The following is an 18,110-nucleotide window of genomic DNA, read 5'->3' on the forward strand; positions in this document are numbered from 1 at the left end:
ATATATGCATGTATACACACATGTTTGTGTATGCATGTGTCTGTATATATGCACACACCTTGGGGGGACTCAGAAAGAGAGGCAAGATGGAATCTGCAGTTATAGGTGAGGTGAAAGACAATAAATCGTTGTAGAAAGATCCAACTGCTTGTGCTCTCCTTCCCAAACTACTTTGTGTTTAACTATTTTATATACATTTGTATTTATTCACTTTATATTTGTGCTGTATGTATTTATAGATATATATGTTGTCTTCCCTGTTGGAATACAAATTACTTAAGCATATGGGTTTTTAATTATTTTACTCGTATCCCCAAGATATAGCACAGTTCCTGGAACATAGTGGCACTACATAAGAGCTTACGGATTGAATGAACAAACTTATTTATGTCTTTGTATGGATTTAGGGTGTGTGTATGGGTGTGTGCTCACACGTGTCCACAAAAACTTCCTATGCAAAGAATTTGAAAAGCAGCTTAAGAAGCCTTGATGTCATTTTAAGGTATACCTTGATCAATGTCATCTCTTTCATACTGAGTGTCTTAGGGCACAAATGAATTATTCCAATGGCTAGAAACTTGAGAGAATTCCTAATACATTACCAGTTGTCCAACGCTCTGGATAATATTGGTGTCTAATATTTTTCTGTCTTTACTGATCAGAATGGTAATATCACATATAAAATACCTACCAGTAGTCCTAAGGTAGTCATGAATACTACAAAAACCATGGACATGCCCAGGGACACTTCTACATTCTGCACTCTATTTCACATTCAGTCAGATGATTTCCAGGAAACATAAATGAATCAGACACTAAAAATGATGACTTCAGAAGCCATCTGCACACATGGGAGTTTCACATCCACCCCTCCCAATTCATGCCCTCTCTTGTTTAAAGTCAGCTGAATGCCTTGGATAGTTACTGCCTGAAAGCCTCCTCCACACTCCCATATTGCTACAGGAGCTGCACTCCCCTCCTAGATGCCGCACAAAGGCAGATTGTTCAAAAGCACTTTGCCTCTAAAGAGGAAGAAAGAAAATTCTCCATCCAAAATCCCACGCCTGCCTTTTGTTGAGAAAATAACATAAAATTGTTCCTGTGATCACCCCCTACCATTTGTGGCAAGGTATTTAATGGAGTCATTAACTGCTATTAGTGCACCAATACAAAGCTGACGTAGCTCAGTAGTCATGGCATCCTGTGCTGGAGACTGCAGAGAAGAAAGTGATGGCTGAGGAAGCGCAGAGGGTTCTCGGCTATGTTTGGTTTCACCCTCCCCATCTGGACGCTGCAGGCTGCCAGCTGGCAAAGGGGGCTTGGAGAGAGAGTGGCAAACACCATTCCACAGCAGAGCTCTGGAATCCTGGCTCTTGAGGGGGTGGGATCTGCCCCTGGTCCAATGACACCAAAGCTGGTTGTCTGGAATGGCCCCAGAAGAAATGGAAGACAGAAACCTAGATATACACAATGGACATTAAAGTAAACCCCAGCAAACAACACAGGGACCTTGGGGAGTGGCAAAGAATAAAAATTCCATGCTGAATGGCAAAAGCAGGCTTATTCAATAGTACTGATATTCATCTTCACTTGCTTATCAAGACATTACTTTCTGGGACTCACTGGCTGATCTGAGACAGGTGTATGAGATAGGAGAGACAGGTGGATAGTAATTCTACTCCTAACAAGAACAAAGAGTTCTGGGCTTAGAGTTAGAAAGATATGCAGTCAAATAGTGCCTCAAATACTTGCAAACTGTGTGATTCTGGACAGTAACTTAACCTCTCTGTGCCTCAGTATCTCCATCTGAAAATGAGGAGACTGGAAACTAAGACTGAGTGAAGTCAAATGACTTGCCCAAGGTCAAATTGCTGCATGTGGGAGCAAAGGGAGAGAGTTGTAGCTCAGTTGAAAAGTGACTCCCAGCTCAGTGCGTGGCACATAGTAAGTGTCTAATAAATGCTTGTTGACTTGATTTCATTTGTAGCTCTAACTTTATAAATGACGAACACATGAAAAATCAATGATTTGGGCTTGTTGTAGGAATTCCCAGTATTGGTACTCCTTTTAATAATACAGATCAGAAACCAATCTGATTTGTTAGGCAAGTCCTAGGGAGTTGACTAAGGCACACAGGGTTTAAGTGATTAACCTAAGGTTACATCCCTAGAAAGCATCAGATGTAAGATTTGTACCCAGATCCCAAGTCTAAAACTCTATCCACTGTGCCACACTAGGTAATAACTTCTATTTCTCCAGTACTTTAAAGTTTGCTAATTTTTCTTTCCATAGCACATTTGGGGAGATTTTTGTCCTTAAAGGGTTTTCAGGGGAAAGCCCATCTTCTTGAAAAATAAATAGAATATTTTAAAAGTCTCAAATTCTAATATTCCATTTGCTCTAGTAACCTAAAGAGCATTGCTCACACAGTGGGAAAGGGCAAGACAGAGTAGGTGGACAAAATAGGGATGCTCATTCTAAGCCATCTATGAGAATTAGAGATTATTAGAAGTGTCTTAATCTGAAATAAATATATTATGACAATTTAATTATTAAAAAAAAGAATTATCCTAATCTAGGGGCAACTAGGTTGCACAGCGAATCAAGCACTGGCCCTGAAGTCAGGAGGACCAGAGTTCAAATTTGACCTTAGACACTTGATACTTACTGACCGTGTGACCCCCTGGGCAAGTCACTTAACCCCAATTGCCTAGTCCAAAAAAAAAATTGCCCTCATTTAGCTGACATGTTTTCTATCAGAGATAGCTGATACTCTGATCCAATTCTGAGGAGAAACTTGTTTACGTTAGGGAACTGTACGTTTCAGATGTTCAAGGCTAGTAACAGGAATCCTTCCTAGGTCCTTAGTGAAACTGAGGAGGACTCATGATTTTAGGATGGGAAAATAGAGATGGTTTAAAGAGTCACAGATAATGAGTTAGGGGCATACTGTTTGATGCTTTTAGAGAATCAGCTCCTGAGCCATCAAATGACTATCCCAGATTTAGGGACAAGTGAATAAAAATTAATTTGATAATTACTCTGAGATATTAGATGTCTCCTGAGAGTTACTTCATAGAGTATGGGGTACTAGACTTTGAGTTAGGAGAATTGAGTTCTGTTGAACTATACACCCACTCCCCATGAAATATATTGTGCAAGCATTATGTTCATTTTACAGATCAGGAAACTGAGATATAGGTCAAGTGAATCGTCTATGGTCACATGATTAGTGGGGGTGGAGGGAAATTCTCAGTTCTTCCATCTACCCAGTAGTCATCACTTATTTCTCCACTCTACCTCAATTATATACGGAGATGATCATAATCTTGATTTCATCATTACCCACAAGTGTTCTATTTCCATCTTCATTATCTCCAAATTCCGTTATCTGATCATAATCTTTTATCATTCTTTTTTACCAGGGCCTTCTTTCCACCCCATAGTTCTTTCCTAGCCTATTACTCATATTAAAATTTTCATTTTTTGTTTTGATTTTTTCTCTTAAAGAACAGTCTTAACCACAAATCACTCTAGTTCCAGGCCAAGTCCTACTTGGTCACTGGTTGGGCCCCGATTGACTCAGAATGAATGTAAATAGCATTTGTTTCTATTTTGGCTGGAAACCCTGAGGGTCTTCCCCTCCTAGATCTATATTTTAAGGGGCCATTCTTTGCCTCATTTTTTTTTTATTAAGCCTTAATCACTGAATGGGTGCTGCCTCAGTCAAATTGAGACCTGTTAAAGACCTTAGCTTGAAAAAGCCCCCTTGCATCCTGGGCCATCTCCAGTTGTCCTGACTCATGTCTGGCCACTGAACCCAGATGACTCTGGGGGAGAAAGTGAGGCTGGTGACTTGCACAACCCTGCCTCACTTAAATCCAATTCCCTTGCATATCATGGCATCACCTCCCCGATGTCAAGGTCCTTTTTGAGAATGAAAGACAAACAGCAATTCATATGCTAACTGTACCCTCTTCCCTCCCATATCTCAACTCAGTGGTATCTTTAACACTTGAATGTCTCTTAACTTAATGCAGCCATTTCTTTCCATACCATAACCCTCGTTTCTTCCACTATCTACCTCTTTCTGTTTCTCTTTCCAATGAAATTAGCACTAAATGTGCTACTAGATCCACACAGTATCACCTCTTCTGGATCTTAACCACAACAAGAAAGTCTTTTTGCACCTTCTTAAGTGATTCGATTGTTCTGATTCACAGAAAAACAATTACAAACCTTCTCATTCCTCTTCAAGTATCCCATAATACTCCCTCCCTTCATAACTCTCCCCACTGAAGTTTTTTGTGGTTCAGTCATTTAAGTCTTGCCTGACTCTTCATGACCCCATTTGGGATTGTCATGGCAAAGATACTGGAGTAATTTACCATTTCCTCCTCCACCCTTATTTTACAGATTAGGAAACTGAGGCAAGCAGGGTTAAGTGATTTGTCCAGGGTCACTCAGCTATTAAATATGTGAGGCTGGATTTGAACTCAGAAAATGAGTTCTTGAGTCCAGGACCGGCACTGTATCCATTGTACCACAAACTTCAGTAAGAGCATTGAGGTCCTTCTCTGAGAGCATCTTCTCTCTTTTCCTTTTCCTGTTCTCCCATTACTGAAAGATCTTTCTCCACTATCTCTTCCTTCAGTTCTATTTCTGATAAAAAGGTGTTCCTCCTTCCCATGGCCAACCTCTCTACATGCCCCTGGATCCCTTCCCCTCAAGCCTCCCCCAATGGGTTGCACTTACTATTATCCCCATTCTTTTCTTTTACCTTTATTCTCTCCCTATCCATCCATTCATTCTCTCCCTGCTACTTAAGGATATCATTAGGGCAGCTAGCTAGCTCAGTGGATAGAGTGCTAGGCCTAGAATCAGGAAGACCTGAGTTCAGAAATGGCCTCAGAAACTTACTTAAGCTGTGTGACCTTGGGCAAGTCACTTAACCTCTATCAGTCTCAATTTTGTCAACTGTAAAATTAAGACCTACCTTACCAAGTTGTTGTAAAGACCAAGTGAGATATTTGTCTTAGAATAGTGCCTGGCACATAGTAGGTACTTAATAAATATAATGAATGTTATCTAATAAATAAAATAAATGCCTATTCACTTTCTCCTTCCTCCATCCTTTAAACGCTCACTTTACCTGATCATTCTCAGTATCTATCATCCTAAGTGTCTCCTCCCTTTCTTGACTGAATTCCTTGAGAAATCCATCTATACTAGGGGCCTTCAATCCCTTTGTTCTTTCTGGCTTCTAAACCCTCTATAGTGTGGCTTCTAATCTCATCAGTTCATCTGAAACTGTCCTCTTCAGAGTTATCAGTGTTCTTTTAACTGCCAAATCTAATGACCTTTTCAAAATTCTCATCTTTTTTTGACCTCTCAGAAACCTGTGACACTGTTTATTAGCGGACGCTGTCTCCTCTAGGTAACACTGTTTTCTTCTGATTTTCCTCCTTTCCTGCAATGGTCCTTTCTCAGAGTCCTTTCCTGAATCTTCATCCAATTCATGCTCACTAACCATTGGTATCCCACAAGGCTGTGTGCTAAGCCCTCTTTTCTCCTATAATATTTTACTTGGAGATTTCTTCAGGTTCCATAGTTTAATTATCATCTCTACCCAGCTAGGTGGCACAGTGGATAGAACACTGACCCTTGAGTCAGGAGAGGGCTTGAGCTCAAATCTGGCCTCAGATACTTGCAAACTGTGTGACCCTGGGGAAGTCATTTAACTCTGTTCACCCCAATTTCCTCATCTATAAAATGAGCTGGAGAAGGAAATGGCAAACCACCCTGGTATCTTTGCCAAGAAAACCCCAAATGGAGCCATGAAGAGTCAGAAACAACTGAAATGACTCAACAATAAATCTACCCTCTGATCTACAGTCCAGTGTCAACAACTGTTTTTCAGAGATGGCCATCTGAATGACGCATATGCATCTCAAAGCCAAATGTCCATAGGAAAAATCATCTTCTTTCCCTCAAAACACTCCCCTCTTCCCAAATTTCTTCATACTTCCAACAGTACTTCCATCATCCTAGTTACCCAAGCTTGCAAGCTTGGTACTCCCCTCAATTTGCCTCCTTCCCCTAGTGACTCTTCTCTGAGATTATCTACCATCCAATCAATTAATCAATCAATACACACACACACACATATGGCATATGTACATAGCTATTAACATGTGAGCTCTCAGTCAATTGTAAACTCCCTGAGGACAAGGACAGTATATTTTGCTTTCTTTGTGCCTTTTGCTCTTAGCCTAATATTTGGTACATATAGATTAATTGATAAATACTTGTTCACTAGTGAACTCTTTAAGAATCATTTTATGTATCAATAGGTTAGGTTCTATTCCTTGGCCTCAACCTGGACCACTAAGTGGGACCCACTTGTTGGAAAATGTCCATCCCTCATCTTTAAAATGAGGGGCAAGGGGTTATACTAGATGCCTTCTAGGTCTGAAAGAAAGGAAGGAAGGAAGGAAGGAAGGAAGGAAGGAAGGAAGGAAGGAAGGAAGGAAGCTCTTCTAGCTTTGGATCTATACTCCAATAATACACTTATTAAGTGTCTGTCATATGACTATTCCAAGACAGTAACCTGGGTGCTGGAATTAGATAGAAAAGAAATGAGACCTTCCCTGCCCACAAGGAGCTTATGGTCAGGGTTGGGATGAAGGAAAGTAAGCAATGATGCTATTAATAAAAATAATAGTAACTAACATTTGTATATTTAGTTAGGGTAGCTAGGTGACACAGTGGATGGAGTTCAAGACTGGGTTCAGGAAGACCCATTTTTGTGAGTTCAAATCTAGCCTCATGTGCTTACTAGCTATGTGACCCTAGGCAAGTTACGTTACGCTGTTTGCCTCAGTTTCCTCATCTGTGAAATGAGCTGGGGAAGGAAATGGCAAACCACTCCAGTATCTTTGCTAAGAAAACCTTAAATGGAGTCATGAAGAGTCAGGCATAACTGAGAAGCAGCATATTTTTAGTAGAGTTTTAGGGTTTACATTAATTATCTCATTTGCTTCTTGGAGTAGCCCTGTGAGGAAGGTGCTATTATAATCCCCATTTCACAGATGAAGAAACTGAGAATGACAACAGATAAATGACATGCACAGCATAACACAGCTTTAAGCGTTTCAGGAAGGATGCAAACTTCTGCCTTCTTGTCTCCAAGCCTGACAGTCTAGGCACCATGCTATGATGATACAATTGAATTGACATGATGTATTTATCATACTGTCACAAATAAGAATGATTTACTTTATATAGTTCCACAGGATAGAAATAAAATCATTGAACAGAATCATAAAATTACAAATTCTCTTTTGATGGTTTCCAACTTATCCTATATATAATTCACTAACACTTAATTCTTTAAGTATTATCTCTCCCATTAGACTGTGAGCCCCTTTAGAGCAGCCTTTGACTTTTCTTTGTATCCTAGTGCTGTCTAGCACATAGTAGGCACTTAAATGTTTCTTGACTGACTCATTGAGGGAGGTTGATTTTGCACCAACATTTATTAAACACATATAGGGTTAGGCATTATCCTACGTATTATGTCTTTCCACCCCCAATTCTTCCTTTCTCTAAGTTAACTATCCCTATTTTCATAAGGTATGTTCTGTAAAATAGCAAATTACTCTCTAGAAAGGAAGACAATGCAATAGGTGTAGTGTGACCAGTGCAATGTTCAATGAGAATATTAATCTTCTTTGGTTTGAATAGTGTATAGTAACAGATAATTGATGCCATCTAATTATGCAATGGTTTTTTAAAGAAATAAACTACATCAAACTATTTGCTCATATTGAATATGTAGTCAATGTTAAATCCCAATTCTTTTTCATATAAGCTGCTCCTAGGTCTTCCAGCAGTGTATTTATACAATTGATTCTTTGAACCCAAGTGTTAAGACTTTATATCTATTCTTGTGAAATTTTATGTTATTAGGCTCAGCCCATCATTCTAATGAATCAGTATCTTTTAAAAGCCTGATTTCTGTCAGTGCATTAGCTTTTTCTCCCAACTTTGTGCTATCTTCAAGTTTAATAAGCTTTCATTTTAATAACATATTTCTTTGTCCAAACTGTTGACAAAGCATGGAATGGATCTGAGCTTTGTAGCACACACCTCGAGACCTTTTATTATTAATTATGTTAATTTATAATTAACCATATTAATCATGTATAAGAGTAAGCTTATTTATATGAGATGAAGAATCCTTTAGTTTTGTCTCTTTCTCTTCTGAAGGGAAAAAGTCACAATTCGGTCTTATCAGTTCACAAAAGAGATTAAAAGTTAAATGAAATCATAAATTTTCATCCTAGAGGGCAAGTAAGTTCTTTTGCTTTCCTTTTTAGTTTTCTCCTTATACCAAAGTAAATTCTCTTTCTGCAATCACTTGCTGTTGCTAAAGTCCAATTTTTAAAAGAGTCTTGGAGATTAAATAATGTCTGCCTATTTTAGCATTCTTACTAGGGCCTTTGTGCCTCCTTCTAGTTGTAATCCAGACTAAAAGGCCATGTTTACCAAAAGTTTTCAATGTTTTTATGTTATGGGGTTAGTGAGGTAAATTGGAATTCACTGGACCTGCTTCAGTGATCATCTGTAACAGAGGCCAGTCTTCTTGTTCCTCTTCTGATGTTTACCAGCAACAAAACCATTCCTAGTAATGGGGACCATGTTCTTTTTCTTGTGCTCTTTCTCTGCTTCCACATATGCCTGCTCCTCTCTCTGTGTTCTTTTTTTCTCCTCCTCTCTCTCCCTGTTTCCTCTATCCCTCTGCCTCTTCTTTCCTTCTTTCCTTCTCTCCTCCTCTTTCTGTGTTCCCTTTCCCTATCCCCTCATTTCCTCTGTCCCCTCTTTTCTTCTGTCCCCTCTTTCCTCCTCTCAGCCAAGTTTCTGCCCTTCCTGTCTCTATGTCTCTGTCTTCCTGTGTCTCCTTACTCTCCTCCTCTTGCCTCCCCCCACCAAGAAAAAAATTAAATCATTGGCATCCATCTTGCAAGAAAATGCCAATTGACAAATGTTGCTCTTTGACCAGAGAGCTAACAGTATATAGGAAGATAAAAGATGCAATTTTATATAGCTCTATTATAGACCATTCTAGGGTCTGTAACATCCATTAAAGGGGGTAAAGCATTCTAAATCAAGACCTTATTTCAGTGTGTTTATTTTCAATCAGGGAGAGCTGAGATGGAAGAAAAGAAGAACATTATGATACTTCCTTCTCTACTGCCTCCCACCTGCCTCTTAGGAGAGGTAAAGTAGAAACAAGAGGATTTCAGAATGATAAACCATATTCTGATCTCCATCATCCCCACAGCAATCCAAAGGCATGCTTTTCCTTGTCTTCCCTTTCCTGACAGGCATGTCGAGGTGTTCAAGCAGTTCCTCTTGTACCTCTGATTGCTTTGCCAGGCCCTGGATGGCTGCCCAAGAGTTTTGAACCCTGGAGATCAACTCCAGTTGAGACAGCCCCTCTGGCATTACACTTGTCCTCTGCTGCCGATATTTCTGACTAATGGTGTGTAGTTCTGGCCTTCTGCGCAGACAGCTGTTGATGTACTCTTTGGGGGGGTGTTTGAAAGGGCCTCCTGCCAAATAATTTATCTCCCAATGGCCCTGCCACAGAAGTGCCTGAAATCCTTGCTTTACTCACTCCTCTGAGTTAAAGTATCTAGATAGTTAAACTATTTAGATAATTATATTATCCCATTGGCATAGATATTAGAAAATTGAAAACTGAGTGGCATTGAAAGGCAGGTATTATTCTGGAAGGTTCATCAGTCACTGATATCTTAGCTCTTTTGAGTTTATCAGAGTGGCTAATGGCATATTTAGCAACCTAACACGAGAGTGGCCTATAGGAGGGCTAAGCTTTGAAAACAGAGAAAGCTTATTGCATGACCTCTAAAAGCAATCCTTGTTTAGGAGACATAATGGGGTGATAGGCAGTTAAGAAGAGGTGCTTAATGAAAGGGGGATGGCAACGACGACAAAGATAAACTGCCTAACTGACCACTGTTGTCTAAATCTAGCTCTTGGGTATGTTCATCTATCAGCCAACATTTATAGGCATCTACTATAGGTCAAACATTTTGTTAGATGCAAGGGATGCAAAGAAGAAAAAAAGAAAGAAAAAGGGGAGAAGGGGGAAGAAGGGAGGGTGAGAAGAAAGGAAGGAAGGAAGGAAGGAAGGAAGGAAGGAAGGAAGGAAGGAAGGAAGGAAGGAAGGAAGGAAGGAAGGAAGGAAGGAAGGAAGGAAGGAGGGAGGGAGGGAGGCCCTGCTTTTAAGAAGTTTACATTCTATTGAAGCAGGACACATGAAAATCAATCAACAAACATTCATTAAGTGCATATAATGTGTCAAAGACTGTTAGGTTTGAGGGATACAAGTATACGGAACAAATACAAAGTAGCTAGGGGAGGGCAGTAACATCTAGAGAATTAGGAAAGTCTTCACGTATCTATTTCCCCTTCCACTGGTTCCTATTCCATTTCTCCACATTCTTTTTTTGTGTTCTCTTTATCTTTCTATCTCCTTCACCTCCTTTCTTCCTCTCCACTCATTTAACATCTGCTTCCCGTCTGCCCCTTCACATGACCTAGCCTCTGCTGCCATGAAAGCCCTTCTCTCTTCTGTTCAAAATCAAATCTTGCATATGTGATATAGGTGGCAGCCCTTCTGTTCATCCTCTCCTCTTTGACTGTTTTCAGCCTTCTGTGAAAGACTCATGGGCTCATCTTTCCTCTTTGTCTCATACCTCTTAATTTTTGTCCCCATCTGTTCCTACTTTGTTCATTTCGAATTTGGTTTTCTTCCTTTCTCTAAACTAAGAGCTCTAGGGTTATTCAATGCATTTTGTACCAGTGACTCTAAACAAAGAGTGTTGAACCAGATTGTTTTCTTCTTTGTTTGTAGCTAGAAACTTAAAATGCTTTATGTTTAGTTGATTCCTTTTTTCAGAGTGGAAAAAAATTTTTCAATTCATTGAATATAAACAGGGGCTTGATTTTAAACAGTGAGTTACCAACACCATGATACAAACTGATGTATGCTTTCCTGTTTGAAAAAAGAGCCAGAACAATGAACACATGAAGGAAAGGATTGGTCAGCACTCAGATGGGCACATTAAACTTAAGTTGTTGAGGGATTTTTTCCTTCTGTCTTTCGTATAACAGAATGTATAATTACTGAATGATAAAACAAAGTCTGATTTCAGATTGAATGAAATTAACCCATCCCTTTCTTTTTTTTTTCTTTTATGTGTGTGTCTGTCTGTGTCTCCCTATGAATACATATACCTGTTTGGATCCTGTGTGTTTTAGGATGAAATCTTGACTGTAATCAGGAGAGTCGATGATAACTGGGCAGAAGGAATGCTGGGAGATAAGATTGGAATTTTCCCTCTCCTCTACGTGGAGGTAAGATCATATCTCTGAACAGGGTTTCTTTTATCAGTGCTATTTGTCTAACTAGAAATAGGGCAACTTGACCTTGAGCTTCTCTTTCCTAAGAGAGAAGCAGATTATTTGGGAATAACATAAAGTCTGATAACTGCTGCACATGGGTTTGGTCCAAGACTCCTTGGTAATCCTAGGGATGTCCTTTGCCAGCTTAGATCGAATTTGGAACAGCTCTGGCTACAAATCATCCTCTACCATGTGGGGAATGAGGACAGGATGCTCAGGTCAGGTGTGCAGTATACTCTCCAGTCAAGCTCACTCGACTCTGTTGGCTTTTTGCCCTTTTTATCCCCAAGGATCTCATTGATGTTGCCATACTTCTCCATGTCAGGAAGGACAGTCTTGAAAGTATTTTTTTTTAAATGTAGAGGCACTACTTTCCACTGATTCTTCAGACAGATCTGAATCTCTTATTGCTGTGCTCAAAGGGAATATTTCCTGTGCTGCCTGTAAATCTTACCCAGTTCTCTGGATTTGGGGGCTCCCTGGGAGAATCTGAGGTTTATGAAAGTGATTAGCAGATTGGCAGTTACTGAGGTGACCTCTCATATAATTTCCTGTCTGTTCCATGGGAATGTGTCCCAAATCTCAAGCTTCCTAATGCATAAATTGGTTAAGTGTTCCTGAATGGGAAATAGGTTGGAAGTTGTGGCCATGTTCTATAAATAACTACAATTCAAGCTGTGTTTAAAAAAGAAAAGCTATATATTTGTTCATCTATAGATTTAGACCATCCTGGTCCAGTGGTTCTCTCTTTTTTTCTTTTTTATCTTGTAATCAAATGAGGGAATATTATCTTACCCCACATTGTCTCTTAAATATAAGCTCTTATTCTGTTTCAGTTATCCCCATCATCAGAGCCATTTAGAGGTATCCACAGGTATATACATCTGTGTACTTATCCATTTGTCCCACTAATGCCCCCACCTCACCCCCATACATGCTTCTTACTTTTCCTTCCAGCATTAAGGTATTGGTCATTTTTTTGACCTAGAATTTATATAATGCCTTAAGGTTTTGCAAAACATTTTGTGTATGTTATCTCATTGGAGCTTCATAACAACCTTGTGAGATAGGTGCCATTATTATCCCCATTTTATAGGCAGGAAACCAAAGCAGGCAGAGGTTAAATACTCTGCTTACTAATCTGGAATGTTGTAGAAAGTATTCTATGAAGGTCTGTGTGAGACTAGATGATCCCTAAAGTTATTCTCAATTCTGAAATTCAGAGGGAATTCAGCTTCAAATAGTTATTCTCTCTGCAAGAGACATCAGGGGAAGCCTTCTTTGTCTTTTTTTAAATACAGCTTCTCACCTAACCTTCCATGAATCCATTCACAAGATCTTGTCACTATGCCAAGCACCAGACTGTGATGAGTTTTCTTTCCCCTCCTGTCTACAAGGGCTTCCTCAGTGTGATGGGAGGGCCTGACACTGTAAAACAAGTTCAGCCAGAGTTCCCTTTGTCTTAGGAGCAGCTGATGAATTCAACGCAGAGTTGTTCTGTAGAAGCACCTAACTGTTTTTCTGTCCTTGCCCTAAATTTTAGTCTCTGTCCATTTCCTTAGTACATTCCTCTTATGTTATACTGGAAGGGCCCTTGGGTTCTTATGTGGGTTTATGGTGTAGGGATATGCCTTGTATTGTGTTTTTCTAAGTAGCCTTCTGTGTGGGCAGCCAAGATTTTTGGTGGAAAATGTCATAGCTACTTGATCAGCACATAGTGGCACACTGCCACATACCTCCATTTAAAGGCACTTGTGAAGCCAAATGGACTAAAATAGCTCCTTCCTGTACATCTTGATTTTGGAATTGTTTAGATAGATAGATGGCACAAGATGGATAGACAGTAGCTAGATGACAGATAGATGGAGGATGTGAATATAGTCATCTGTAGATGTGTGTGCTTATGGCATGGTGTTTGTATGTATCCATATGTGTATGTACACACATATATTCTGTCAGTGCTACCATTATTGTCATCATCATCACCCTTTCACCAGGGCAAAAATTGAACTCCCATGTAATAGGAGTATAATATGTAATATTCAATATATAGTAATGTAATATAATATGTTATAATATATTGATCTCTTATATTTAATGTAATTTATTAATATTATCTATAATATATTAGATATAAAACTAACATAATTAATATAATATATTGATTATATTACTACACTGATTAACAATATATAATACACAATAATATTATACATATGTGCATATGTAGTTTATATATCTATATAGATATGCAGCTTGTCTATGAAATATGTTATATTCATAGATAGTATGTGTAGTTTACACATATTCATGTTATGCCACATATACATATATACACTTATATGTTATATATGTGTTATATAGTGCTTTATATTTATATACATATGTGTGTGTCTGTGCTTATTTATTTATTAATTGGCTCCATTCTCTGAAGTGATTAAAGCACTGAGCAAAATTCAATCCAATGCTTGCATCCTTCTGTGGTTTGCTTAATACATTGCAAATGAAAATGTAAATGAAGACCTCCCTTCCTGAGCAGAGGGTTGGATGTCTTCTGATGATGGGGTTATTGTTAGCCATGGAAGCCCCATCTTCTCTAGGATTTCTCCAGGATGATAGATTGGCAGGTTCCAGTAAGACTCTTGTTGGGAATTAAATTTCCTGTGCACTATTTAAATTGGGATATGACAATGTAAAATCATTACATGGGAGTTCTAATTTTTACCCTTGTAAAAAAATGGTGGTGATGATAATGATGGTTACACTGATGACAACAGCAGACCTTTATACATGCCCTTAAGGTTTGCAAAATGTTTTGCAAAGCCTATGTCGCTAAACCAATTAATGCACTGCAAATGAAAAAAGGACTATAGGTATAGTCATTCCCATTTTATAAATAAGAAAATTAAAGCCCTCCTCCTCAAAAAAGTTATTTTACTTGGTCATGGTCACAGTCATTGTCACCCAGCCATGAAGTATCAAAGATGAGATTTGGATCCATCTCTAGAGCAAAATGAAACAACAGCATGGTGGTTGTGAATTGAGACATGGAGTGTCCCTTCATTGCGTGTTTAGCACCTGAACTGCATTTAAGAGAGTCTCAGTGAGAGAGATCCAGTGACCCTTCTGCAAAGCATCCTACTTTAGAGACAAGGGAGAAAGGAAACCTTACAGTAAGAGGAGTATTGTGTAGGCTACTTGCTTCGGGCCCTATTTCCAAAAAAGTGAGTCTTGTGCTTGCATATACTGTATACAGTGTTGACATGCCATGAAATTTCTTAGAAATAATTTCTTATAGATACCTGACTGACTAGGAAAAATAGCCAAGGTCAATCTTTGCTTTAATTCTGAATGTTCATAGTAACATCTGACTCTTTCCCCTTGTACCTTTTCCCATTAATCCTGATAGGTCCTTGATCCCTAAAAAAAACTTTTCTTGGTGCTTTCATATCCCCTTTTCTCTTCCCATTTCTTATTTCTATTTCCTTTGGTATTTCTTATTTCACAAACTTTTTGCTTTTTTTTTGTTTACCAAATGTTCCAAATCCTTAGTCCTTTCTCCCCCTTCTAGTAATTCATAAACCCTCATCCCCAAATGACTATAATTAGACCCCCAATCTATGGCAAACCTAATTAGTCCTTACTGTTTCTATGTGATCATTTGTCCACTTTTAAGAGAATTTGCTCTGATTTTTCTGTTCTGTTTCTTTTTTGGTAGTGGAATACTTTGTGATCATTTCTTTTTGTTTCAGAATATATTTATTATAATGGGAATAGAACTTAAAGTACCACAATGACAAAAGTGTATTACAAAATCATTTCCCTCTAACAATTCCAGGACTGACATTGCTGTTTAAAGCAAAAAAGTGATATTTTTAACATTTCATCATCAAATAATGTATTAAGCCTCTTCATCCATAGGTTGATGTGATGGGTCCCCATACAAAGAGAGTTAAGCAGACATCACCACTGTATCCTAGCAACTTAAATTCTAAAACTGATGATTTTAACATAAAGGTAAAGGGCATACAAACTCATTTCATTTCCTTTCTGGATAGGACTAATGTGGTTTTTTCTTAATCCTATCCAAAAAGGAAATGAGATGAATTTACATTAACCTGACTGAGGGAAAGACAGTGTGAAGTGGTGGCTTGAGGACTATTGTAGACCAGGACTGATTGAGGCTGATCTCATACTTCAGGTTTGGAATTGGAACAGAAAGAACCACTCGTAGCCTATCTAGCAGTTAAAAAGAAGAGGTTCATTTAGCCACAGCAGTGAAAGGGGATTAGGCATGGAAATAGCATTGATTCAATTTTTCTGCCTTTATGTTGGTCATGCTGTCTCACTGGTCAGAAGCAACCCCTGACTCTTCATGGGATAAGTTTTCTACTTAGTCCACCAGGAAGCTAAGGCAATAGCAGGAGTCTTAGTTCTCTGAGTCAACTGAGTCTAAAGAATGGTTTACTTATGTCTTGTGTGAAATTTATCCAAAAAGTTTAGCTGAGGTAAGTTTTTCTGAGCAAGATATCATTTATTAACAGGTGTATACAACCTGATAATAAAGGGTCAGTGGCTTGCCTCCATGTATGCCAAATAACCTGAATTGAAGATGCAACTCATTTTTATAAGCATAAAACAAAGAACAGAGCAAAGATCATATCATTGGTTTGGGGGGATGGGCAACAACCTGGGGTTGAGGAATCATGATCGAATACATCAAAGAAAGTGGACATAGCCCTGATGTGTGATGAAACTATCTCTCTCTGTCTCTAAGGAAGGTTTTGCAAATTCACAAAGCTCAGTTTCATCCTGAAGTCATGGATAGGAACTCAAGTATTTAGACAAATCAGCACTTGGAGGATTAGATAAGACCATCTTTTTAATTGCTAAAGACAGGAGATCAGTTGGTCCAACTTCTCAAGGATAGCACACAAACCTTGTAGGAAATGCTGAGATAATGTTTTATGAGAGTATTGAGAACAGAGTTTTTCTTTAACTAACAGTGATCATGAGAAAGTTTAAGCCTTTAGTATCTAACTTCTGAGAGAGAGATGATTGGACACATATGAGCTTCCTCACTCAGAGCTAAAGAAGAGATTTTAGGTTTGTTACATAAAATACAGAATATGGTTATAAAGTCATTTACAGAGAAAAGTTAAATATAAAATTCAGAATCAAGAATTAACTGTTTTACTTATCTTTTAAAAACTATTCTAGCCCTATGTAGCAAATATTGTTTTTACCACAAGGGTCAGTCTTGGTATCTGGAAGACCTGAGTTCAAATCCTTTCACTTGATCCATAATAGGCTGTGTGATTATGAGCAAATCACTTAATCTCTAAATTTTCCAGACACTTCTGAGACTGTAAGTTTTTTTCAGTGGTATTTTATTTTTTCCTAATTACATGTCAAGACAATTTTTACGTTCATTTTCACAAGATCTTGAGTTCCAAAATTTTCTTCCTTCCTTCCTCCCCTCCTTTCTTCAAAAAGTGGTAGGCAATGGCTATACATGTGTTATGATATATCCCAGATTATATGCTGAGATAAGTTCAAAATAGGTGCATGAATTGTACATAAAGGATGATGTCCTAAGTAAATTAGGGCAAGATAGAAAAATTTACCCATGAGATCTATGAATAAGGGAAGAGTTCATGACCAGAAAAAGAAATAGAGAAGATCACAGGAAGTAAAATGGACAGTCTTCATTTTGATGACATGAAATTAAAAAGACTTTGTACAAACAAAACCAATGTAGTTAAAATTAGAAGGAAAGCAATAAACTGAGAGAAGGGGGATTTACAATAAACTTCTCTGATAAAGGCTTCATTTCTTAAATATATAGGGAACTGAGCCAAAATTACAAAAATAAGGACTATTTTTTTAATTCCCTAATTGGTCAAAGGATATAAACAGGCAATTTTCAAAAGAAGAACTGATAAATAGATGTTTAGAATTATTTTAAATATATATATATTTATACACCCAAACATACACACATACATACACACACACACACACACACACACACACACACATTTCTGTCTAATGGTAGCCATCTTGGGGCAGGGGAAAGGAAAAAAAGAAATTTAAATGATAACTTTATTATACATTTAAAAGAAATAGTAAGTTATATATAATAGATTTGCAGTTTCATGTGCAATCATATTTTTAAAACTATACTATGTTATAGAAATACTGTTTTATTTCATAATTTAAAATAAGTTTAAAAATACTCAAGACAAAAGGAAAAAGAAATCAAAGCTATCAATAGTTATGAAAAATCCTCTAAATCACTATTGATTATTAGAACTAGGAAGTTTATGTTTAACAACCAGCTTTCGAGGGGAAAAAATGTTCTTATGTCGCATTTTTAAGTTTAATCTCCACAATTAAAATTCCCCATCACTTTATTAAGTCTAGGCAATCAACAAAAGAATGCCAAAAAAATGAAGTTCTGATTTGTAGCATTTGCTCAATTCCCACTTTCACTTTACTGCAAATCTTTTTCTTCTGAGACCAATCTAAACAAATATTTTTCTTGCACATAATAATTTTTCAAAATTTGATAATGATAGTTATATTTCCTACCTCTCCTTTATACATGATCC

General features: G+C 37.9%; 1 protein-coding gene across 2 annotated transcripts in view; it reads left to right on the forward strand.

Annotated features, from left to right (window-relative positions):
- SH3RF3 (SH3 domain containing ring finger 3) overlaps positions 1–18,110 on the forward strand; it is a 617,431-nt gene that overhangs the window by 360,750 nt on the left and 238,571 nt on the right. For both annotated transcript variants that reach the window (XM_072621836.1, XM_072621838.1), the window contains exon 3: positions 11,353–11,448. In XM_072621836.1, coding sequence (XP_072477937.1) covers positions 11,353–11,448 — 96 coding nt within the window. The remainder of the gene's footprint in view (positions 1–11,352; positions 11,449–18,110) is intronic.

The sequence above is a fragment of the Notamacropus eugenii genome, chromosome 6, assembly GCF_028372415.1.
Source record: "Notamacropus eugenii isolate mMacEug1 chromosome 6, mMacEug1.pri_v2, whole genome shotgun sequence".
Taxonomy (NCBI): domain Eukaryota; kingdom Metazoa; phylum Chordata; class Mammalia; order Diprotodontia; family Macropodidae; genus Notamacropus; species Notamacropus eugenii.